Raw genomic sequence first — 25,713 nt, 5'->3', positions numbered from 1 at the left:
TTCATGATCATCTCTTCAAACACTCCTTGCCTCTCCAGGGTTTACTATCCCTGACCACAACCTACACATTACTCACTCTAATACCTCTGCTCAGTTGTTCCTTCAAACTGGAACACTTTCAGCATTCTGAAGTCCTCCTTTAATATAGGTAGGCTCAGATCCCTCTTTCTCCAAAAAGTTATCACAGACTCTTCCCTGTTAAAGGTCTTTCATACTTAAAAAAATGTTTTTGCAATTCTGCTGTGGCATATGCCACAGAATGCCTTTTTAAAGAAGAGCTAAATGCTACCATTTTTTGGTGAATTCTTAGAAGGCAGAATTTTACCTCCATAATTCCCACATAGGAATCTGTAGCTATAAAGAGCTCATGAAATAGTTGTGAACCACTGAGTGCAGGAAGGAGCTTGCGAATCTTAACTTTAACTTTTCTTTTCTATTAAGCATTGGCCCTATTTTCTTTTTCTTGCTCTAGGGAACTATTCAACTTGCACTTAAGGTTTCACAATCATCTACACACAGAAACCCTTCTTTTTGGAGCTGAAGGTTTTGTGCTGTTCTTGATTTCCCCAATTGGTAACTCTAGGCAGATGAGAAATTCAGTTCTATAATCTGCTTCTGCACCAGCAAGTATGACACACACTCAGGGTTCATGTCTTCCTCTCTGGGAGTGAAAGCCTTTAATCTCAAGCAAAGCAAAGGCTGTCCAATATTTATATATTTTCAATCTATTGGATTATGTTCACTTTCTTTTGACTGATACTTCAGAAACCTACATTTTAGATCAGTATGATCATAAGAGGAGGAAAACACACGATTAATGAATCTGATGGAAATACAAAAAAAAAAAAAAAATCCCTAGAGTTAACAGATCACATCAGAGCCAAGGAAAATACAGAAATATAAAAACGACATGCATCTTAAATACAGCAACTTCTTGGTTCCTTTTCTTAATTCTCCTCACTCGGTTGGAATGTAACCTCAAAGAGTGAATTTAAAAAAAAACTTTCATAATATATACTACCTTAATAAACAAAAATAGATCTATTTTATTTGATTTTCCTAATTGTCCTGCCAGGTGAGCATTATATCTCCCATTTTAAAGATGATAAAGCAGAGACACAGCGATGTTAAATGCTCAAGATCACATGGTTCTTGAAGACTTGTCCGCAGTCTGGCTGGGCACAAATCAGGAGCCACTCGAGCAGGAACAAACTTTATTTCTGAACTCCACCAGCACACTCTACACACGCTCCCCGGGAACTCTCCTGAACTCCACGCGGCTCCTCCAGGAACCACCAACCAGAAATTTCCTCCTCCGGCACCTCCCCAACCAATGCGAACTCTTCAGGAATCCCCCGCGAGAGGAGCTCAACTGGAACTCAACATGAACTCCACGAGAACTCAAAAGTCATCATCTTAATGGCTCCCTGGCGTCACCTCTCAACCACTTCTTCTGGCAAAAATGCCATGCGTCATCCCGACTCAGCTGTGGCCCTCAACAGACTTGGACATTACAGTGATTAGGAACATCACTTCCATGACTCAACATGTATTCCCCTTGAACTGATTTAATCACTGGATAGCTGTGTTACCACAAGAAAATCACTTAAATACTCAGAACTTCTGTTCAGTCATTTCTAAAATGTGAGTAATAATATTGCCTGCTTCACATGATTGCTGTGTAGGTTACACGAACCTCTGGATGTGGAGCAATTAGTTCAGAATGTGGACATGTTAAGGCCTCCTCAGTTACACATCACATCAGCGCTACTGACAAGGACAGCAGCACCCAGAGGAGTCCAAATAGTATGCTATTTTCACTAACCATGTACCCTTTGCATGGCAACATGCTTTGTGTAGGAGCTGCCATCTACTCTTAAGCTTTCCCATGGGTATTTAATCAGAGAACTATGACTCGAGTTTGGTACATTCATGTCCTCTCTGGAAGGGCATTCACACAGTTCAGCCTGGGCATGAGGGAACACTGTGCTGGCTTTCTACTCTATCACCAGCATGACAATTGAACATTAAATATGAATGGGACAGTGCACTGGCCTTAAAGAGCAGGAAACCAAGTGGAATATCAACATGTCGGTCAGTCTCAGGGATTTTTAGAACCAGGCAACTGGTCTACTATAAAGAGGAAAAGTGAATACTGAAACCCTTGGCAGATCTCCCAGAACGTTCTGCAGGTTCCATTCCACTTAATCATTTTAACATGTGCAGGCTATTTAAAAAAATCTTCTGTGACCTTCCGTTATTTTAATGGAAAGGACAATACATTTCATCTTGACAGTACAGTTGACATACAAAAACTCAGAATAGCTAGTGGCCATAATTTTAATGTTTTTAATGAAGACAGGCTTACATCACTTTTTTAAAAAAAATTTTTACATAATTTCTCCTACCTGATTTGTACTTAATGCTATAAGTTGCACAGAGTGGGAACAGAATAACTTTGCTGTATTTTTTTTTATTAAAAAGGTCCTTCAGTGAGGGTTGGCACAATTAATAGGCACCTCCAGCCCAAAGAACACTGTGAATTTAGCAGAGCAGAAAACTGGTCACACTTTCCAATTTTCCTTCTTTTTAGTGACTCTTGAGTGAATGAATCAGTATCTTTGTGATGTGAAGAATCTGACCTGTTCACCTCTTGCTGGATTTTTTTAATCACTGTGTCAGTATAAAGAAAGTCATAAGCTCTCTATGATTGTGACTTACCCATGACTAAGTCTCGTGCTTCAGTCTTACCAATAACCTGTCTAAGGAACCCAGATACTCAAAATGCAAAAAAAAAAAAAAAAAAAAAAAAAAAAACCAAAATGTCAAAGAGACAACATAATTCCAAACAGAAGAGAATGTAGATAAGATAAGGTTACATAAGATTAAGTTTCTGTGTAGAAAAGATTAAGGTTCTTCCAGAAACGTATTTTTCCCTCTAACCTGGATAGAGAAAAGAACTTGAATGTAGGCCAGCACAAGCAGGCTGACTGACAATGGAAGGACAGGAGAAAAGATGTCACAAGGAAGTCAAAGACTCTCTGGAGTCAGGGAATTAGAGAGTGGGAAAGTTAGGAGATGAGGGAAAATCCACTGCTATTGCAGAGACTGAATGAGGTTATGTATGCCCAGTAGGTCAAGAGGGAGACAAGTGGTCTCCAGCTTAGTGGCCTGAGTTTAAATCCTTACCCTGCCTCTGCCTGGGGTGTGATCCTGGGGAAGTTACTTAGGTTATCTGCATCTCAGTTTTCCTCATCAGTCAGTTGTACAGATGAAATGAGATCACAGAAGGAAAGTACTTGGAGCTGCTGGCTGCATGTCTGTAATCTCAGTGACTCAGGAGGCTGAGACAAAAGAATTGCAAGTTCAAGGCCAGCCTCAGCAACCTAGAGGCCCTAAGGAACTTACTGAGACCTGTCTCAAAATAAAAAATAAAAAGGGCTGAGGATATAGGTCAGTGATAGAGTGCCCATGGGTTCAATACTGGTACTGCAAACAAACAAAAACAAACAACAAAAACCAGCCTACTCTGAGTTAGGGGCTTCCATATCAAGAGCCATGTTGCAAACAAAAATCCACTGTTGAGAGAAAGAACTACACCCATCTTACCTACTAAGATACATCAGCCATTCTGAATTTTGCATTAAGTCACACATCCAAGTTAATGCAAAATTCAGAATCCAAGTTAGAAAAATTATTGTTGTTACTAACTACAAAGTTCAATACTGAGATTCTATTCTCTAGAGTAGAATATTTTGTGGCCAACTTTTGGTCCCAAGATACATTTAGCTATGTAGGGGCTTATGTGATAAATCGTTATGTGTAAGATGACCCATTAATTAAGTTAAATTACTAAATTTTTTTTCCTATCATTAGTTTAAGTGGGCAATTTTGTCAAATTCCTGGTCAGTTAAGATGATTTAGAACATAAGTATAAAACAGAAGATTGATGATCTTTAATTCAGCATATAAGAAACTGATCTTAGAAATTTAACATTCTATTTAGGTTTATTTTCCTTAATTATCTAAAATGGCGAGTCCAGCAATAGTTGCCATTTTACTGCAGCCCTTCCAATTGCAATTTCAGATAAAAATCAAGCCTACTAAAATACTTCTTTTTTCTTTTCCCCATTTTTCTGATCCCCTATGTAGCATATCTTGGTTTAAGAATATATACATATATTTATATACATATTTACAGTTCACGATAATGCATATTGCATCTGGAATACGAATTATTGAAAACAAACTTAATCACCAGTACCAACCAAAAATGTCCTCATGTTTTTTTTTGTTTTTTTTTTGCATTGCATTTGCAAAAGAGTTAGGAAAGAGCCCTGGTTGACAGAGTTAAGTTCCTTGGCCAAGAAAAGATGTGCTTTGTTTGGTTTTGTTTTTCAATTGACCACAGTTAATCAAGTGACTAATATTAATGACAAATTAGCTTTCATTTGCTTAGTATGAAAAATTGAAGATCACATACAAACCAAATTCATGTCATATTTTCTTCAGTATTTAATATTTTCTAAGTAGCCATAGCATTTTTTTTTAGATAGAAAGTGTTTGGATAGAACTAGGATTTTGAAATGCCAGAGGGGACCAAAGGATGAGGAGAGTATAAATTAGAATCTGGTATGCTATGTACTACTTACCTTCAAAAGTCAAATAAAACTTTCCTCTGTCAAACCAAACGAGGGAAGGCTGTTCATTCTCTGTATGGCCAGGAGTTGAAGCGGGATGGGAAAGGTTAAGGAGAGGGAGAGAGAAGGACACAATGTGAGTTACAGAGCAGGTCATTAATCTCACTACAGGGAAGGGCAGAGGCACTGCATGCCATTAGCGTGCAGGAAAAAGGGAAGACTGGCAATCTATGTTTTGTCTTTTTTTTTTTTTTTTTTTTTTTTTAGTTGAGGGATCAGAAAGCAGAAGCAAAGCTATGGCAGCCTAAGGGGATGGGTACGGTTGTTGGTAGCTTGATACTTGGTGCTCGTGTGCAGGGAGCAGAAGTCTTCCTGGCCATGCAGGGGCATCAGCATATTTTAACTGCACTGATTTTGGGCAAATTGTCATTCAGCAATTGCTGTATCCATTTCATCTTCAATGTCACCCCCTTCCATGTTTCCAGAAAGATAAACCGGTATTATGGGTCGTATGAAACATCAGCTTAGCTTTTAAATGACAACAGCATTGCATATCAATTTAAAGTTCATGGAAGATGTCTCAGGTCTTCCATTCCCTCTGCTGGAATCACCTTAGGCATCCAGACACAAACCACCCTTTACCACTGTACCAAAGAGAAAAACGAGATTACTGATGCTGCTCTATTATGTTTTAAATTAAAAAGCAGTTACTGGACACGTAATTCTGAATGGTGAGCAGTTAAATTATTCCTTCCTTTGAAAAGTCACAAAGCAATGGCATCTCACCTTTCTCAAACCTTTTCACTGAGAAACTGTCATGCAACCTGCTGCTTTTTTTAATATGTCCACTTACAAACGTTTCCGTGGCATGAGTTCCACAATGAACACTAAATGTACAGGGTGCATCTGAGAGGCACTGGACACTCATGAGGTGAGGAGCATGTCCATGAAGTTTCTAGCATTCAGATGGATAATGGCTTGGATTTTAAAAGTCTACGTATCTAGAGATCACTCAGCTAGCACCATACCTGCAGGCGTGTCACAGCGCCTTTCAAACGAGGGGAGTTTGTCATAAAAAACATCATCTTCTGACACTACGAACCAAAAAAACATAAACGAATGGAAAACAAAAACACAAATACAAATCCCAAATGAAATCAAACAGCACACTCTACTGACTGAAACTCAGGAATGATTTTCATGAAAAAAAAGGAAATATAACTTAAAACACTGGGATTGTGGTTAAGATATAGAAAGTGATATGCTTATTTGATAATGATTCTATGAGAAGAAATTAAAATTTAAAAAATGTCAGGTTTTGGCATCTGTGAATTGGTCAGCTCCAGGGAAGAAGTCACACCTGCCCTTCTCAGGGAGTTGCTAAAGGCATCATAAATAATTGACTTATACAAGTGTATTTCACTTCAACACAATTCTCAAGTGGCCAGACATATGCTTATCAACCAGAGCCTCCTGACAGGACCCTGACAGCTCAACAGGCCTGCCCAGCATGCACATTCCCCCCAGGAAAAGAGAAGCTAGCTTTTAACATGACCATAAAAAGCAAGTGTATAAATCCCAGGTCTCTGAATGAACTATCCCATTTCAGCCTCATCAATATCCAAATTCAATTTGCCTTGCACCTGCCTTTGATAGTTATGGACCGTTAATTTTCAACAGCATTATCATAATTTCATCTTTGGCTATGATATCCAGCTGTGGATAAATGTCTTTGTTTGTTGACCACAACATTATGCTCTGAACATCAACTGTTTTAGATCTTTACATGGGATCTCTCTCCCACCAACTAACAAAAACAGGTAATTGGGGTTTTTGTTTTAAGTGATTAAATTAACAAAATTGCCACAGGTCTTACAGGTAGTATTACAACTTTAGTACAAAACTGAATAAAAATCATAATAAGACCAGGAATGAACAACCCTATCTACAATGCAAAGTTATAGACATGAATGAGGGTAGAAAAAATACTCCAACAACAATAATGTTTGGGGAAAATATTCTATTAGTTTGCTGCCTGACTTAGGGAATAAGGTAGGGAAGCTTTTTTTTTTTTTTTTTTTTTTTTTTTTTTTTTTTTTTTTTTTTTTGGTCAGTTCTTAAGGTTTTAGGATATCACCTTTCAATCAGTTTTTATTATGCATAAAATTTCTTTGGTAGCTACAACAAGTTGATGCAACTCCTATAATAATATCCATGGGTACACAGGAGACAGGTCATTCCAAAAAATAGCATACTTTTTCTTTTTTATTTGTTTTAAGAATTGCTAACTACTTTGGAGGAAATGTTTTATGTTTTAGATGCTATGGTTCTGCTACTGAATACAAATCAATTTTGCTCAAAGTTCTGGACTGAAGGAAGCATCCAATCCATCTGATACTTCCTTTGGTATCCAGACATGATTACTTTTCATTCATTTCAGTTTTACTTGCATGTTAAAGATACAATTTAAAATGTATAACTACCAGTAAAGGAATATAACTTCAAATTAACAGGGAAGAAAAATTATCTTTCCCATGGTCTTTTTGCAGTGGGGTCCTAAAGAAGATATTTGCAAGTATCTTTAAAAAAAAAACTACTAACACCCTCAAAAATAAGACACGTGTAATAAAAATTAGATATTTATTATTAGAGATAACTCTCTTCATTCTCTTTCTGGGTTAGTTTTTTATATTAGAATAATTTTATACATTTTCCCTGTCCCCATAATGTTAACAGAATTTTCCCCAAAATCATACAATGCAGGTCCTATGAGCCTTTTGTAGTACAAAGATTTTACTATATTCCATTGTTAAGTTATTGGAAATTGGAATGGGTCTTATAATTAATATAAGAAAGCATTGCATCTTAGTTCAATTGATAGCTTTTTCTCTTTTTTAGTCATATATAAAACAATGGTGTATTTTAAAATCAGGGATGTCTTAAATTTGATGAGGAGCTCGTCATCATTCAAATTTCTGTGACATTGCACAGAAAGTTCCATTTTGCTCATGTAGTATTAGATATTTTTTGGTCAATTCTTAAGGTCCTGGAAATCACCTATCAATCAGGTTTTATTATGCATAGAGTTGTTTCTTTGGTAGCTACTTGATATTCATGGCTCTTATGAAAAATTTCATATCGAAAGCTCTTTAGGGACATTTTCTTGCATGAATTTTATTGTAGAAAGTTTAGACCTGCTCTTAAAAATTTAGTTCTTGGATAACTTTAAACTTGGGCTCATTGGTTTCCATATACTTGCCCAGATTACAGGTCAAGTGCCATAGGAAATGTCAAAAAAGGTATTGCAGTGATGGGAGGAAATGTTGAGCCATCAACTTCAGAGAATTTGCTGCTGAAAGTTTCAAGTTCCCCTAAGCCATTTGACTACATTAAATCAACATTCCAAGTCAGCCATGACGAGACCCATAGTGCTGACCAGCCAAAGCACATCCTCCCCAGAAAGAGAAATAGCAACACACAAGAAGCTGCCGGTCAGTTACTTAATAATGCATTTACTTCAGAGAGAAGAGGCTGTCAGGCGACCCACAGAAGGAGGAAATAAGGAACAGGAGGATGAGGAATTCAGTGGGTAGATGAAGCCAAATAAAAACAAGAGAACCAAACAGATTAAATCAGTATGATCCTCAGCCGTGAATCAGTAAGACCAGCCTGTGCGGTGGCTGTTGTTTTTAACCCCTCCATGGTTTAATCTTGAAAGAACACATACTAGATACATTAAAAATCAAAGTCACTGGGTCAGGATTTGAGATTTCAGCAGCAGGGAGTATAGAAATACATTGTTTAGAACATGGACACAGTTCAAATTCCCTGTGTGTTCAGTTTTCTCTATGAATCAAAGTGAGTTGAAAGAACACACTATCTAGTTCATCTGAGGTCACCTGGGGGATGCTGTAGGAGTGACAGTTCACTCTTACTTTCTTCTCTGACCAACAAGGCAAATCACATGGAGTGGGTGGAATAAATGATCTTGACAAAACAAAACAGTAGAATGGGAGTGGTGGTAGTGGTAGTGTGTGTGTGGGGGAAAGGCTGTAGCAATCAAGGAGATTAAAGAAAAAGAGTGAAAAAAAATAAGGTTAGGATGTTACAAAAAAACAAACAAAACCAGAAAGAATGAGCTAACAGGCATTGAAAAACAGAAGCCCTGAATTGCCCCAATTGATGCAGATGAGGAAGAGATGTGGTTATATAAAAACATTAATAAATCTCACAGAGAACTGCCTATATTTTCACCACAATTGAAGGATTCTTTGGGGATTATCTGATGTAACATATGGAGTCTGAGGTGGAGTTGAAGTTACTTTGGGGGTGCTTAAGAAGCCCATCTTAACCTATTTCTCTGAGAAAATAGGCAGTTGTCAAGAATTAAGTCTCAGACTTTGATTCACCTACTTCTCACATGGGCAAGTCTGCAGGGTGCTCTTCCTTGGGTAGCAGAAGGAATTCACTTAGCTTTGGTTGATGGTCCTTCTGAGCGAGGCAGGGTGGGGGTCAGCTGGTTTATATCAGCTGGGTGAATTGGAGGGGAGTTTAGAGAACGAAGGAAGACAATGAGGAGGAAGTTGTATGGGAGAAGTGGAATGGGAAAGCCCCAGGTCAGAGCCACCATGCAAGAGGGGAGAGGCAGCAGGAGCTGATGGGAGGTGGGAAGAGACAGAGTCCAGCCTTGGGCAGAGGGAAGATGCTCCTGGCAGAAGGAGGCAGTGAAACCTGAGAAAACCATCCAGCTGAGCAGCCATCCTCAACTCTTCACTCTCATCACAGCATAAGAAAAGAGGCACAAGGCATTTACAGAAAATGCCAGCAATGACTAATTTTTTTTTCTGGGAAAATTGACTGCATATCATTGAGAAGCACTAGGAAAAAAAAAGTCTAAAAAATTTTTTTCTCATGTCTCACCATGCCAATGTTTATACCATTCTTCAACCTCAGGACAACCAAAACTGATGAAAAATGAAACCTTCAAGATAATAAAAGTTCTAATTTTTGCAATTTCTGGTGTGGTTACACAGTTAGAATTTAAACATTTCCCCTCAAAGGAGACTGCCTTTTTTTTTTAAATAAGAAATATCTAAATTACAGGACCTTCCTTGGCAATTTCTTCTCTGCTTTGTGAATAGCTCTGTATGGAATAGCATAAGAAAACATCCCTGCAAAATACAGGTTTTCACACTCTGCTTATTGGTTCATTGGCGTAGGTCAAGTCTTTTGCCTCCTTTGCTGAGAAGGTTGCTTGGAAAAGGTCAGGTGACAGTAGCAAAACACACAGCAAAACAATTTCAACCAGAAACACAGGGCCCGGGGAGTTCAGATCAGAAAACTTAGCCAGTCAAAACCACAAACAGATGAAAAGAGAGGAGATAATTTTTACCAACTGTGGGAGTGGTGGCTGCACTCAGGGAATTGGTTGACGATATTGAAGAAGTGCTTTCAGCCCGGGCTAAGGGTGCTATCGGAGGAGGGCTGGAAGAGTGTATGGGTGGGCTAAAGGGTCTGGGCTGTAGGGAGAAGAAAAGAGATCACAGGTCAGTTACAGGTTGTAGCACTTTGATTCCATATTGTTAATGTCTCCCAGTCTCGGATAGGACAACTTGGGTCCCTAAAGGCAAATGGACAGCCTGTTTTCACAGTAAAATGGGCTTTATCTACACAACAGCTTGGGGAGCGGAGCTGGAGGAACCATAAACCCCAGCATGGCTGAACTCAGTGGATATGCTGGGTTTAGAGAGGCCAGGATGTGTGATGGGATCTGTGATGTGTCCTCACACGCCCTCAGGGGCTGAGCAGGAAGCATTGTAAAAGCTCATTCCAATCTAAAGATGTTTAAATACAAAATTCTGGACTGTGCTAGCAAGCCAAAGACTGTATACAGATGCCAACAAAATTGACCTCTGCCACAGTCTTGTCAGTTGTTTGCACAGATTGCTTTGCACACCTCAGCCTTAAATCACAATACCAGAGACTTCTGCAACAAATCCATGGGCTGATGCTTTCTTCTTTAGATTCACAGAGTGAACCTACCACCAATAATGTATCTGTACTCTAGGATTAGAAACCAGCACTTGCTCTCTCTTGGAGTTTCCAATAATCAGAAAAATATTGTGAGAGGAAACACCTCTCTTTCTAAAGGGGTTAGCAAGAATTGATCATGACTATCTGCATTGACATCCATCCCCGTAGCAGAGGTGAGGGCCCAAGCATCCCACTCTCATTTCAGACATTGGCTTGAAAGATGATAGACCCTTGAGGAGGATTGAAAGATACACCTGTGGGCAGTGACTATCTTTCAGTGACCACCTGAAAAGGTCATTTGGGAAAGAGTTCTTGTGCTTAAACCTGAAGCTGAGATGTCCTGTTCTTGTGCTTAGACCTGAAGTTGAGGCTATTGGTGATCTCTCCATCTGATTCTGAGCAAGCTGGAGCAGAGGGGAACATACCACATCTCCGACTCCAGGTTTTCCTGGAGGTAGCTTTGGCCTGGAGGGAGGCCGGGGAGGAGGTGGAGGTGGAGTGGTACTGCTGCAGGGAACCAAGGGAGTGGCTGGTCGAGCAGGAGATGATGCACCTGGAAAACAGGCCAGTGTTAGAAATGGCTGGAAGCAGAGGTGACCAGAATGCTGTCATCACAATACAATGCCTGGACATTTGGTTTGGCAGTTCTACGCTAAGCACTGTAGCACGCATTTTTTTCTTTTTCTTTTTTTTTTAATAAAGAAAAAATGTATTCAGTTGAACTATGGTTGATGGCAGAAGCTGAAGCTCATTACCTTTTCTTGTCATGTGACACCCATGAAGGTAAATCCATTCATTACTCTATCTGTGACAGAAGATGAATTCTTATGACTCTTGCCTGGTGGTACTTTTCATTTTAATCACATACACACTAAACTTAGGGTAAATTCTCTGATTTTTTCTTTAAATGACAAAAAATAAAGGTTAGAACTTAAAGGAAGAGGAAGATGAAGGATTTTCTACATTATATTTTTCTTTTTTAAGCAGGGGTAAGAGAATTATGCTTTTGACTGTGAATCAACATATGGGCACTAACTTTATTAATGTCCCCAAACACTTGAAGTAATCAAAGGACAAAATATAATAAAGAAAATTAGATGATACATGAGTTCTTTGTGTTTTTGAATCACAGTAATAGAAACACCAAATTCAGAGAATTTTGTGTACTCTGTTCAGTAATGACAACGTAGAGTGTGTGTCCCTGATAATTTTCATAGTCATTTTTTAAAGAGCCTCCTGGATTTACTTTTCTGGCTGTCCATGACAAGCATAGGAAACACAGATGACACACAGAGGCTGGCATGCACACCAATCAGCACACCAGAGGGGTCTCTGCACTCAAGGGCCCATCTTCAGTCATATGCCTGGGAGCATGGGAAAACTATTTGGCCAAAAACCTCAGGAAAGTCAATCAGTATTTCAACAGTTCTTGTTCAGAAGTTTTGTCACTTCCGATTAGAATATAGGTTGTCAAACTATCTCAAGAAAATTCTAAGAAATCCTGCCCCAGAAAAGTATCCATGCTTCTTTCCCACTACCCACCCCAACCTACTGCCTCCCTTGAAATACACCACAAATCTGTGATCTCTGGAGTTCTAAACCAGCATCTCAATCTCTAGATCTTCACATCCACGAAGTCCTTTGAAGTTGAGTAGCAAAACCCATCGTTTCAGAATCTGTTCTCATTTGAGGATAGCCTTGGGAGTGAACCTTGCTTCTTGTTTAAACAATCTGAAATATTGAGTATGTTTCTCTGTACTATTTATTCTGAATTTATTCTGCAGTATTTATTCTACATTAGTGTGAAATCCTATTAATCATTGTTGCCACCTCTTCTCTATGCCATCTGTCCCCACCACTACCACCTTCTGTATGCTTACTTCTACTGAACGCTCCCTTTCTATTTTATTGGGCCAGGATCTATGCTAGGTGGTTTACATTTATTACCTGATCCCTATGGTAAGCTTTGGAGGTAGGTACTGGTAGCATCTCAATAAAAACAGAGGCTCAGAGATATTTAGTAACATGTTCAAGATCATGGCACTTAAAGGGTATATTTAATTCCAAAGCCCAAGCTCTTATAATGTTGGAAAGACTGTGGAGTCCCACATTTTGCATAAAATCTGTGCTTATTTTTACATGGTCAATTTGTATAAATCTCTCTCAATGTAAATGTTCTCAGTCTCTCTGATTAATGTTCTCTTTTTAAAAAATGGAGTATGTTTGGACAAGTCCCAGTTCAAAGTTTTGATTTGAATATTGTGTTAGTAGATTTGCACCCAGGAGGACTTCAGAAGATAGAAATGACAGCAGAGAGATGGGAAATAAACCTTGAAACAATGAAGCCTGTGTCAGGAAGTCTTAGGGAACTCTTTTTTTTTTTTTTTTTTAATGATGGAGAAAGGGGTTTCTATTCAGCTTTGGGAAAACTTTCTATAGGAATGGTCCAAATGCTTCTCTGTGGGTCTATTTCTAAGAAATAGTCTTCTGAATCAATCCTAAGAAAAGGCTGGCTGTTTATTCTTTCCTTCCATGTTCCAGAAGGGAAATTAAAAAATCCTCTCTCAGTAATGCTCAGGAAAATACTGAGGGGCTGTGGAATACTGGGCGGAGAGTCCAAAGGTCTGAGTTCCTGCCTGGCCATCTCTCCTTATCTGTGGGATCTTTTCTTCTCTGGGCCTCAGCTTCCCCCATTTTAAAAAAATAGACATTGCTCTACTTACAAGTTAGTTATAACAGGGAAACTAAAAATGCTTATGAAAGTGTTTGCTAAACTATAAAATGTTAAGCAACAGAAGGCAATAGGTCTTGATGATGATGGTATAGAGTATCTTTTGATAAAGACACAACTAAAAAGTAAAGAAAAAAGTGTTAATTGCTAATTAAAAATTTATTGTTTTCCTTTTCCTTTATGGATACTCCCATTGAAATCACTTTTTCTTTACTGAATCGATATAATTGATTTATTGTGCATTTAGAAGGAAAATAAGAGAATATGTTAAAAGCATTTAAAGGATATTTGGATTAACACCTTGCCTGAGGGACCCTGAGGGTCAGCAGACAACATACAGGGCCTGGGGGTGATTCCACAGTTGACCCAAGGCTTCACAAGATTTTGTGAGGTTGTTTGTGTTTTAAGGGTGTAGATGGATAATATTTATACCTCCCTAACCTCTTGGATTTTCAATTGTACTTTGATTTCCTTCTTGGGTAGTGTTTATTCCAAACATGATTCAGAAAATAAGTTGAACAACGCCACTGTTTAAGATGCAGTGTTTAAGATGTTAAAGTTAAGGTTTAACTTTAACAATTACACATCCATTGAGTTTTGTGAGTTAACAAAAGTTGGAAACAATTGTAATGCTCTTGATCCATTTGCTGTTCTTGATGTGATGTTTCAACATGGTTTCTTTGGTAACCATTGAAAACCAAATATCTATAGCTTCAACTTTGACTTCTTATGTGTCCATGTGGTGCGGGGGACAGTGAAGGCAGCTGGGGGAAGTGGCAGAAATACAGGCTATGGAATCCCACAGACATGGGGCCAGATCCTGGCTCTGGTACTCATTAGCTTTGTGACCCTGGCCAAGTTACCTCTGGGCTTGTTTCCTTATCTGCAAAATGAAGCTAGTGTACCAACGGTATTACTGGGAGAATCAAGTGAATTAAAATACATGTACTTTGAAATATGGAAGAACTAAATGACCTTTTCCAAATTGTGTTTCTTAGGACACAATTACACGATTTCTTTGGAAAAAAGTATTAAGCATGTATGGGAATGGTTATATACTATATTTTCTTTTTTCCCCTCCTTTGATAATAAAAACGATTAAAAGCTCTAAAACAGAGCTCTCCAATAGAGCGTTCTGTGACGACGAAAATGTTCTAGGACACTATTTCAATAATAGCACTAGTCACAGGTAGCCACTGAGCATTTGAATCATAGCTACTATATCTAAATAACTGGATTTTATGTTAATTTAAATTTGTTATGATCACGGGTAAAATAACTACATGTGGCTAGTGATTTCTTAGACATCATTGCTCTAAAAAGACTTGCAGTTAAGAAATGTATATTTTGGTTAATTCAACCTCTGCATCTCAAACTGTGTGTGTGTGTGTGTGTGTGTGTGTATGTGAAACTGTAAATAACTTTTTAAATTCTGCCCCCGCCCAGTACTAAAATTTCAATTGCCCCTGGATTGAAATTGAACCCAGAGGTTCTCTACCACTGAGCCATTCCCCAGCCCTTTTTGTTTTTTTAATTTTGAAAATTAAAGGGTCTAGCTAAGTTGCTGGGGCTGGCCTCAAATTTGGGATCCTACTGCCTCAGCCTCCTGAGTTGCTGGGATTGCAGGCATGTGTCATCACATGACATGAATAACATCTTTTAATATTTCATGAGTTGGAAAATGTTTCTCTGAACATCTTCACTTGACGAACTCCTTTCTTTCCTAGTCCAAACCTGTTGAAGGCCAATAAAATTTATTTTCCCTTCTGTCCCCTGGCACACAATCAACATGGGAAAAGAGATAGCCTTTGCCAAGAATCAGCATCTATATTCTAATAAAGCACTATTCTGGCCAAACTAGGTATTTATAACTTTTTGCCATATGGAAATTGAAGTTCTTGGAGCAAATTCTTTACTTCCCACTGTGTTTCAACAGCAGGTAGCACTTCTGCTTCTCACAGCTTGGTTAGGACACCCTAGGATGTGAGAATAATGGTACCCATTTAAAATCAGTTAAAGAAGCGCAGGAAAGTTAGTCCCATCAGGATGTATTATAAAAGGCAGGTAATGAGGAGCATCATTTTTCTTTAAAGCATGAAGCTAGACATTCTATTATTGTAATCCTAAAATTCTATTTTTGACAGTTTGTGTATATTCATCAATAAAAGATTAACAGCAAATAAACTGGGACTTAATTAAGGGAATGATGGTGCAACGTTTTATTTATTTATGGGCTTCATAGGACCAGATCAATTTCCTACTTGAAAATTCAATCCTTTTAATGCCAGCAAAGTATAGCTTTTTCCAGACCAATTATTAAGAATTTGTAGTCTTTAACTGGTAACCATAGAAAATAATTTCAAATAAGGCTATGGAAGTCAAACATTAAAATGATGAAACTCTCAAAGATTCCAGAAAGAAAATTAAAGCTTCTCTCTTCCTTAATAATTAAGTGTTTAATTAAACAAATATCTCCCAGAGCATTGTGAAAGGTGAAGTCTTCCATACCTCCCACTAAAGGGGTTTGCTTTGGGGAGAGCATGCTCCATACAGAGCATTGTGAAAGGTGAGGTCTTCCATACCTCCCACTAAAGGGGTTTGCTTTGGGGAGAGCATGCTGTCCCTCCACTGGAGAGAGCTGGGTATTCCTTGAGATGTCCTTTTAGGGCACTGAGAGCCCGACCCAGGAGAGAGAGCCCCGTGAGAAACAACAAAGGCACACCCCCCACTTTTTTTTTTTTTTTTTTTTTTTTTTAGAGAGACAACTTCTTCAGGTTTGCTGTCTGAAGGCTTAACACAGCAACCTTTTAGTACCTTTACAGATAAATACAGAGACTGTAATCCATGAACAAAACTAAAAAAGCAACAGAGATATTCACCTCCAGAATTAGAGAGAGGTGAACAAAACAGTATGTTCTGAAAGCAGATTTTGGTGATTTTGTGGATGACACTGTGCAATATAGATGGTTGTCAGTGTTAGTTAATTAAGTCTGGGATCTTTTGTGACCAAACCTCACAGAAGTGCCTGGAGAGTACAGGGGTAAGAACACAGGCTCAGGATCAGACAGACCTGTGCTCAGGATCAGATAGACCTGTGAATCCAAAGTTTGTCATCTCCTGCTACATAACCTTGGGCAAATGACCTGACCTCTCTGAGCCTCAGTTTTCCCATCTATAAAATAGGGGAAATAATAGTGCCTTCCATATGGGGTTGTTGTGAGGATGAAATAATGTACACAAAGCACTTAGCATAGTGCTAAGCAGGAAATGCTTATTATTGACAAAGGTTTCCAAGGTTCTGTGGTAAAGAAACTTGCTCATTTTATTTAATGCCATGTTTGCCAAACGTATTTGCTTATTGAATATAGTTTTCTAGCCAGGCACAGTGGTGCATGCCTGTAATCCCAGCAGCTTGGGAGGCTAAAGTAGAAGAATTGTGAGTTCAAAGCAACTAATTGATACCCTCTCAATACCTGGCATATATACCAGGTATTGAGAAGGTTTTTTAAAAATTTTTTAAAATTTTTTTTTTCCTTCTTGGGGAGAGGAAGGCCTGGGGCATACTTAATAATATGGTATTATTTGTGGCACAGGTGAACCCCTACCCTTTCTTGATCCCCTCTACTGCTCTTGCTTTAAAAAACACACAGGCAAATGTGGAACAATCACTGGAGGGCACTCCAGGGAAAGAGGGAGCAGTGGTGAGTGACAATCAGAACAGAAACAAGCCCCTTTCTTTCTCACCAGATCTAAATATCTCACGCTTGGTCACCTCTCTTTCTTTTTTAAAAAAATATTTTTAGTTATAAATAGACAATAATCTTTTTAAATTTATTTACTTTTAATGTGATGCTCCGTATCAAGCCAGTGCCCCACAGGTGCTAGGCAAGTGTTCTTCTACCGAGCGACAGCCCCAGACCTTGGTTACCTCTTTCAAAGCAAAGAAAAACAGCACCTGGCACCCCCAGAGAAGGTGCCGAAACTGAACCCCTGAAAGGGAGGAAAGGCTCGCAGGATCTTGCCAGATGAATCTGAGCAACAGTGGAATAAACTATATTCTATTTGTATTCTAAGACCTTGATATTTCTTTGGTATGCCTGGCAAGAGCTTCTGTCCTTTCATGGTTAGAAGACAGAAAATGAAGTTCAAAATAATAACAAAGAAACAAACAAAAAATCAAATTCGATGTAAGAATCTGCATCGAGAGTCCCCAAAGGTACATTTCTGGTAGACTTTTTCATCAAATGTCACCACCCTTGGCGTTGACGGCATAGCCTGATGGGTGTGTCAAGTGGTGAGATCTGAGAACAAGTTTGTCTGCAGTGGCTGCTCCGTTAGGGTGGGGATGTGCTAAGGCACTTATTTATTTAATGTAGTTCTTTAAAATCTCCTTTTAAAATCTTACATTAAAAAAAAGTTCTCTCTCCACTTTAAAAAAAAAAAAACGAATGAAAACAAAAAGAAAAAAAAAACAGGACCCTCCTTCCCCCCACGTTGACCTACAAAACCTAGGGCTCTCAGGAGGTATCAGACAAGAGAATCAGACATGTGACCTGTAAACCACTCTCTGAAATATGCCTTTCTAGAACTTTCCTGAATTCCTAACAATGATATTCCAGCTTTCTTTAAAAACCTCTATGCCTCCTAAGTGGCAGGGTGGAGGGGGACGCTCCTATGGGCTGGGTGGGCAGAACACATCCACAGACTTGGACCACGACTGCGAGCATTCGATGGGCTGGGGCATGCCACGGGGCCACAGGACACCCAGACCAGAGCAGGAATGGCTGGAGCTCTACGGCCAACTGCCAGGCAGGGGGAGGGTGTTGCTCACACTCAAGCAGCCACGGCCATTCCCTGGCACACGGGGCACAAGCAAACCAGAAGACGTACCACTGGCGGTCCCCGTACCACTGCCCGAGCCAGGTCCGGGGGACGAGACCACAGTCCTGTAGGTGGGTGGTGGTGGGGGAGGTGGAGTTGCTCTCTGTCCCAACCCAAAATCTTTAGGAGATGAGATTGTTTCTAAGTAATCATCTTTAATGAAGGTCTGCTCAGCCACTTTCTTCTGGACTTCTTCTAAATTGAGCGGAGATGGTACATTGCGAGGAGGCCCAGGAGGCCCAGGAGGTCCTGGGGGACCCGTGGGGGCCGGGGGGCCGGGAGGGGCTGCAGCCAGGGAGTCATCTGGGTTGTCTGATGCTGCTGGTGGGGACACCACCTTTTCCCTTGGCGTCAACTCTGGAGTAACATGTTCCGGGGACGTGTCAGAGAAATGAACCCACTTTTCTTCAGTGTACACGGCAACAGACTTGGGGGACAACACTGGGCCAAAAATGCTGTCCAAGTCATTGATGGAGGGTAGTTTTTCAATTTTGGCCTCTGTGGCTGACTGTTCATTTCCTGTGGTCAAAGTAGTTGGTTTTAAACTTTAATTGACTTTCTTAATATTATTTATATGGGGGGAGGGTGATAAGGGTGAGGCAAAGTCTGGTAGATATATTGCCCTGTGAGGTGCCTTCATGGGCATATATCTGGCTGGGTTAGGAGCTGAAGGCGAAAGGAGAGATCTCCCCTCCATAATGTGAGCGTTATATTTTGATGCTACTATTTATTCTTGCAAGGTGATAACAATTGGCCACTTTTACCATCACTTAAAGTGCTGAGCATGATACTGTTCTCAAGGCTGCTTACAAGAGAACCAAGGGAGCATTTCAAGAAACTCATGTTCAATTTATAAGAAACATAGGCTCTGAAAATACAAATTCCAAAAGGAGTTTGTTTCTGAAAATATGGGCTACTGCAATACAACACAGTAGACAAAGACTTCTGTGCCAAAAATCACACACATATTTTATGACTATTGTCTGCTCTAGTGTGTTTGGGGAAAGTGATGATGATATCTGTTAGTTTAAAAAAAATGGATATCACATTTAGCTGTAGGTCTTCTAATACTCCAGAAACACAGCACAAAGATTAAAGAGACATTCCCACACAAATATTTTTAAACACATGCATACACATGACACTCATGGGTTACTGAGGAAGCATTTGCTACTTATTGGCACTGCTATACATATGCCTGTTTAATAGAGAACAAAATCATAAAAATGTAATAATTATTTTTCGCATCAAATCTCATCTGTTAACATCGCATGCTTAAGTGTGGTATATATCTGCAGTTACGAAACAGAAGTCTCTGTCTTAGATGGCATCAGCTAGTCTTTTTAATTCATATCAATAATAAGAGGCAAAAGTTAAAAACTTGTCTTCTACCGCATAGCATGAAACGGTTGATAACTGCAATTTGAAGAACTCTATTTTTTTTAAAACTGAGATTATTCAAATTAGAAATTGTTACTTAAATAACTGGAGGGCATGACCAGAAGTTATTTTACCTTTAAATAACTCTTGGGCTGTAAGAATTGGCTTGTCATTTCCATATTTATAGTTTGAAAGGAATTAACTTCCATGGTTCCAAGGCTAAAGATAAATGGGGTAGTATTTTGCGTGGCACACAATATTTATAATTTGGCTGCTGGTAGGTTTATTTATGTCTAATATAATTTATTGGAAATACAGGAGACCCAGTGGCTCAAACTTGCAAACGCCTGTACTTATACGATTCTGAACGGTTCTTTTTTGGGTTTAAGTCAATATAAATTTCATAAATGACATTTCTTGCTTTCTCTTTTGTTGATAAATACCCTCTCTGTACCTATCAAATTCACCAGGCTGCATAAATTGCAAAGGATGAAACTGCTATAGAATTCCAAAATGACAAAGAACCACATTCAGATCCATAAAATAACCATTACTACTTTTGATTTGACAGTCCAATAAGACTTGGTAGATTATAAATTGTATGAATACATACTATTGATTTTAATTGAAAGCAAAGATATGTCTTTTAGATATCTGTCTAAAAGGATGCAGAAGTTTCTTGCCACATTTCATGATCTTTATACATCTCTTTGCCATAAGATGGTAAATACTTGAATGACTACCGGGGAAAAAAATTCCACACCAACAGTATACCACTCATCCTGAGAACCATTTTATGTCTTTGTAGACTAGACAGTTTTAGTTCTAGCAAAAGTTTTATTGGTTCTTGGAAAAATTCAAATTGTGCCTTGAATTTTTAAATCACCAAAATAAGATCCAACAAGAGGAATGGTTAATTAAACAACTTTTCGTATTGGTATTTCCCCCCCCCCTTCACTTTATAAGTGAATGTGGCTCTTATTCTACCAAGACAAAATTGTGAGAAGTTTCTTTTCTTTCCTCCCTTCCTTCTTTCTTTCTCTCTTTCATGTGTGAAACCTGGAAGTGGTATTTTAAAATAAGTTTGCACAATACATTGTGATGGAAATAAACTAAATGACAACATTGTACCATTTTAATGTAGACTACAACTTCCAAAGCATCAAGGGAATGTTGAGGTCCAGGGCTGTGCCTGTTTGCCATATAATCTTAGATGAAAGGGACCTGAAGTTTACCTGGTCCAACTGTTAAGGGGGAGCCTGTTCGAGGTGGGGTGGCTGGTACATTTTTTGGAGGCAGTGGTGGAGGTGCTGTAGAGAGATGAGAAATCAAGTATTATTGATTACATTCTTCCTAAATTACACAAGACACTAGATAAGCAGGATTAGAGTTTTTTTCATTGATAGACTTGATGTTGGAAATACCATCAATGATCTAAATTTTGTAAAGTTCAAAGCCAACAGATTAAAGCAGGATTATTAAAGTTCTTCCATTTTATGAGAATAAGAGTCTGCCAAAAGGATGTCAGATAGTAACAATAACATCAATGCTTTATTCATTTAAATATTATTTAATAAACTTCAATCCACAACTAAGTTCTACCTGCTATGCTAGGAACAAAATGGGTTGAATAAAAATCCTCTGCCCTCAAGGAATTGTGACTGATGATGAAAATCATGTTCACAGACAGTTAACAATCCAGGTGTGATAATGAAAGTCAGAGGCAAAGTCAATGAAGAATGAACAGGTTCCCTTGGTAAAAATGACAGCCAACAAAATCCTCAGATAGAAATAAGTCTAGTGTTATGGTCTCCACCAAGAGATTACTCTTCTGAACAGGGCTTCATCACTTTATGGATGAGGTTAAAAATTACTGTTTCAACAGCTACATTTTTTTTTCTTAACTTTAATGTATGTTTTCTTGTCACTGGCCATATTTGGTTCACACTATTTTAATAAATCATCTCAAGGTTCAGATGTGAACCTGGATGTGCTCTAATCTTTCATATGCTAAAAGCAGGCTGAGTCGGGTGCACATGTAAGCTGGAGGGCTCTTTCCACAATAAGCATGACTAACAGCTGTCCTCTCAAAGCTGAGGAGCACTTGGCCCTTAATCTTCGTTATGAGCTGCTGAAAACAGCACTTGTCGTGGATCATATTTTCCCAGTCAATCAGAGGCTCCTTAGTAATGGTTTCTATAAAAAGTTGATCAAGATTGTCATCAACAAAACACTATAAAACAAGTAAAATACCACAAAGCCTAATAACCTGAAATAGTAACCCTATGCTGCAACCATGAAATGAGCAGAATTATACAATGTCCATCAATAAACAACAGCCTCTGTCGTGCTAGGTGCCACCACAGTATGTAAAACTCACCGCTCTGAAATAAGTGGTGTTTGAAGCAACACATCAGCTACGCAAACATTTCATTTGTTTACCTTCTTGTCATTTAGGAAGAATTTTCTAGGAATGGTTTGGGCAATTTAGGTCTGTAAAGAAAGCTTTTTGGGGCTGGGGTTATGGCTCAGTGGTAGAGCGCTCACCTCCCTGGGTTTGATCCTCAGCACCACATAGAGAAATAAATAAAATGAAGTATTAAAAAAAAAAAAAAAGAAATCTTTTCAAGGAAGTCAGGTTTTCCCCTCTGGCTTTGTTTCTGAGTAGCATGGAGAAACATTCCAAACTATGCTGCTGTAGTTTATATATATACAACTACAACTTAAAATATTTATATATATATTTTTTTATATTATTATAAATTATATATGTTATATATAAATATAATATATTTATATATTTTTTAAGTTGTAGTTGGACACAATACCTTTATTTTTGTTTATTTACTTTTGTGAGGTGCTGAGGATGCAACCCAGTGCCTCACATGTGCTAGGTGAGTGCTCTATCACTGAGCCACAACCCCAGCCCTGTTTTACATTCTTCATATACATATTTCAAAGTTCAGTAGTTTAAAAAGAGTTGCTGATGATGCTGTTTTTCTACTCTGTTTTTGAAGAAATATTCTTGGAAAGGTTGGCTTACATGGCTTGGTAACAATAATATTCTCAACAAATAACCTCTGGCTTTTGATTATGAATCCTCTGGGCTAATTCCCATGATCATTTTTAAAAACCAAAAGGCAAAACCCTGGGGATGTTGAATTGGAAGAAGTATGAGTTGGTCTGTACATGAGCCTCTAGGAGTTAAATTACCTTCTACAGCCCCATCCCACCTTTTCCTGAGATCTAATCCTCCCATGGGTATTTTAAGGAGCACCTTCCATATGCTTGCTTGGTACAAGCAGTCTACTGAAAGCAAAGTTCAGTTAACCCACCATACAGGTGACCTGGCCAAATAAGCAATGCCTTCAGTCCAAATAGTCCAGCCCATCATAGGTGAAGGGTTATAAAGATCTCTGGACCTCCTCCAGCCATCCAGCTTTGTTTGGGCTGATGGCTGCTTTGATATAAATTTGTTCTGATTTCCTGTCTCAGCTTCTCTCTGGCAATTTCTCTTGCTTTCCAACTGTCCTTCTTTGATCTCAATGTGTCCTTTTTGTCCTATGAAGTCTCACTTGTTCTGTAGGACCAGCAGATACCATATCTCATCAGCCCAGCAGATTCTTCAGCTCATTTGCTTCTGGTTCTTACATATACATATGAAATGAATGAATGAGTGGGTGAACATGTGGGACATCAGAAGAGTCTATTGTTCAAGGTTAATAATTTTATGTCTCTGGCTTAGATAACTTGCCATGGCCTCTTTTTAAACTCTATGGCCTGTTAGAATAACATCTCCCCTCAATATCATACAGTTCAAGCCTTGCTTGTGTTGACTTTCTAGGAGTCACCTGATTTCATTCTGCAGACAGACAGTAAAATGAGTCACTTATTTTTCCAGACAGAGCAGACATATAACTTACTTCCGGTGGGAAAAGGCCTTGTTAACTTTGGCGATTCCATGCTTGGATTAATTGGCTGGCCTGCACCCCATATCTCAGGCTGATCTAAAATAACTGGAAACATAAAAAGAGAATTTCCCAGGGTAAGTTAAAAAAAGAACCTCCCTGGATTTTAGAACTTAAAAATTTCAATTTAAAGTTGAACTTTACAAAATTATCTCCCCTTGCCTTATACTGGGAAATTAATTTAGCAATGTGCTGCTCCCATTCTTTTTAAATGGAAAACAGAAATAGAAGTGTGGTGTGTAGGGGTGGGAGGGGGCGTCTGTGTGTTTGCATATAGCTGAGTAAAAACTTTCAAAATGGATTCTGCATTTTCTTCCTGGTGGTCACTTAAGGACATTCCAAATATCAGCACGCATACTGGCTCCAATTCGGGTATCCATTTGAAAATTCGGGCATTGATTCCATGGATGTTTGTTTTCTTATAAGTTGGTTTATTTAAATCTCTTATGAATATGCTTCAAAGCTGAAAATGCCCGGTTCTGTGCAGTGGTTTCTATCTTTAAAGGGTCTCCAGGGTCTTTAAAAAAACCTTTTGCAGCATCATAAAGAGACATAATTATTCTAAAAATGGTTGGTGAATATCTTAAGAGCACCAGAAAAATAAATGCTTAGACATCTGAAGTAAATCAGGACAATTAGGTTTTGGATCTAAGGACATTGAATTTAATATTTTTTTTTCTCTTTCTTTTCTATTGTTCTGATCTTGTTATTATGGAAATGGTGAGAATAGCTACCTTTTTTCAGCAAGTACTGAGGTGATTCATTACACTGTGGACTGCAGACTGGGAAGCTAGTGGGATATGCATTTGAATCTAGCCTCTAGTCTTACTTTAGAACCCTGTGCAAAGCATTGAACCTCTATGAGCTTCCCTCCTTCAGTGTGAAGTGGAGATAATAAGTTACTGACAAGACTGAAGCAAGTAATGGATACAAATGAAATGTTTGTAAAATGCGCATTTATCAGAAGAGCAATTGCTGTTGTTATCTATTTTAATCCTTATAACACCACCAATGTGGTGATACTGGTGCCACTTTGGGGAGAGGAAACCAACGATTAGTGATGAAAAAAATAACTTGTTCATAGAAAAAGTAGAGGAGCTAAGATCTGATCCAGGCATACCTAAGTCCAAAATATAGATAGCCTTCCAGGCCTTTTAAACTAGTACTAGGAGAATCAATCCATTGCAGGATCATGTGGTTGATGCAAATGGTAGAACTTTATAGGACTTCAGGGGCTGCAGTCACTTGATGGACAGATAAATCAGATTGACTGACAAGTCCACGCATGGCTCTCCTCTCTATCACCTACCTCAGAAATGATCTTAGCTCTGTTTTGTTGTGAAGCAGCATTACTTTCATGAATTCAATGTGGAATATCACTTTGATGTTTAAGAACTACTTCTATTTTTTTACATAACGTTTCTATATAGTTATGGACAGATTCAGGTCAAAAAAATCAAATCCCATTTCTGCACATCATACAACTTTGTCATGAAAAGCAAGACTGATTGCAGATAAGTTACTAAGACAAATAATTGCCTGACTGCAAGGCTGCCTTAATGGAGGGAATCCAAGTTATAAACATTTAAATAACTAAAGGAGTATTTAGAGATGTTCTTTATACATTTTCCTAACTATTAAATCATTGAAAATATTAAGGTGTGGCTGATTGCTGCTAATTTCCGAGAGTCATTCTCCATTTCTCTATGGTCAAAGAGTTTAGCTGTCTACATGACACCAGATTCTCTCTAGTGGGCTTTGGCTGGCAGTGATGGGTGTCTCTTCCAGATTGCTCTGACTTTTGGCAGAGTTCCACTGGCCTCTCCCTACCACTTTTCCTCTGACAGAGGCAGGTGGGGAGTTGGAGCATCTCTCTTGGAGTCAGAGATGAAGGTAACTGATGTGGACAGTAGATCGACCCTACCAGTTCAATATTGCTTTCTTCCAGACTGTTCACATGAAACAAATAAAATTCTGTTTTTTTAAAAAATTCTATTTGTTGTTTCTTTGCTACTGAATCTTAGGCATTATAATCATTACACTTCTAAGCATTCTTGCATTTAACACATAAGGGTATTTC

General features: G+C 38.6%; 1 protein-coding gene across 1 annotated transcript in view; it reads right to left on the bottom strand.

Annotated features, from left to right (window-relative positions):
- Sgip1 (SH3GL interacting endocytic adaptor 1) overlaps positions 1-25,713 on the bottom strand; it is a 141,413-nt gene that overhangs the window by 35,862 nt on the left and 79,838 nt on the right. Inside the window, exons 12-18 of the mRNA XM_077791551.1 lie at positions 23,589-23,681; positions 20,901-20,975; positions 18,295-18,804; positions 11,099-11,226; positions 10,033-10,159; positions 5,669-5,734; positions 4,653-4,712 (exon numbers count right to left, since the gene is read on the bottom strand). Of these exons, the coding sequence (XP_077647677.1) occupies positions 4,653-4,712; positions 5,669-5,734; positions 10,033-10,159; positions 11,099-11,226; positions 18,295-18,804; positions 20,901-20,975; positions 23,589-23,681 (1,059 nt within the window). The remainder of the gene's footprint in view (positions 1-4,652; positions 4,713-5,668; positions 5,735-10,032; positions 10,160-11,098; positions 11,227-18,294; positions 18,805-20,900; positions 20,976-23,588; positions 23,682-25,713) is intronic.

Source organism: Urocitellus parryii, chromosome 11 (genome assembly GCF_045843805.1).
Source record: "Urocitellus parryii isolate mUroPar1 chromosome 11, mUroPar1.hap1, whole genome shotgun sequence".
NCBI lineage: Eukaryota > Metazoa > Chordata > Mammalia > Rodentia > Sciuridae > Urocitellus > Urocitellus parryii.
Note: the sequence above shows the minus strand (reverse complement) of the source record. Positions and strands in the feature narration are given on the sequence as shown.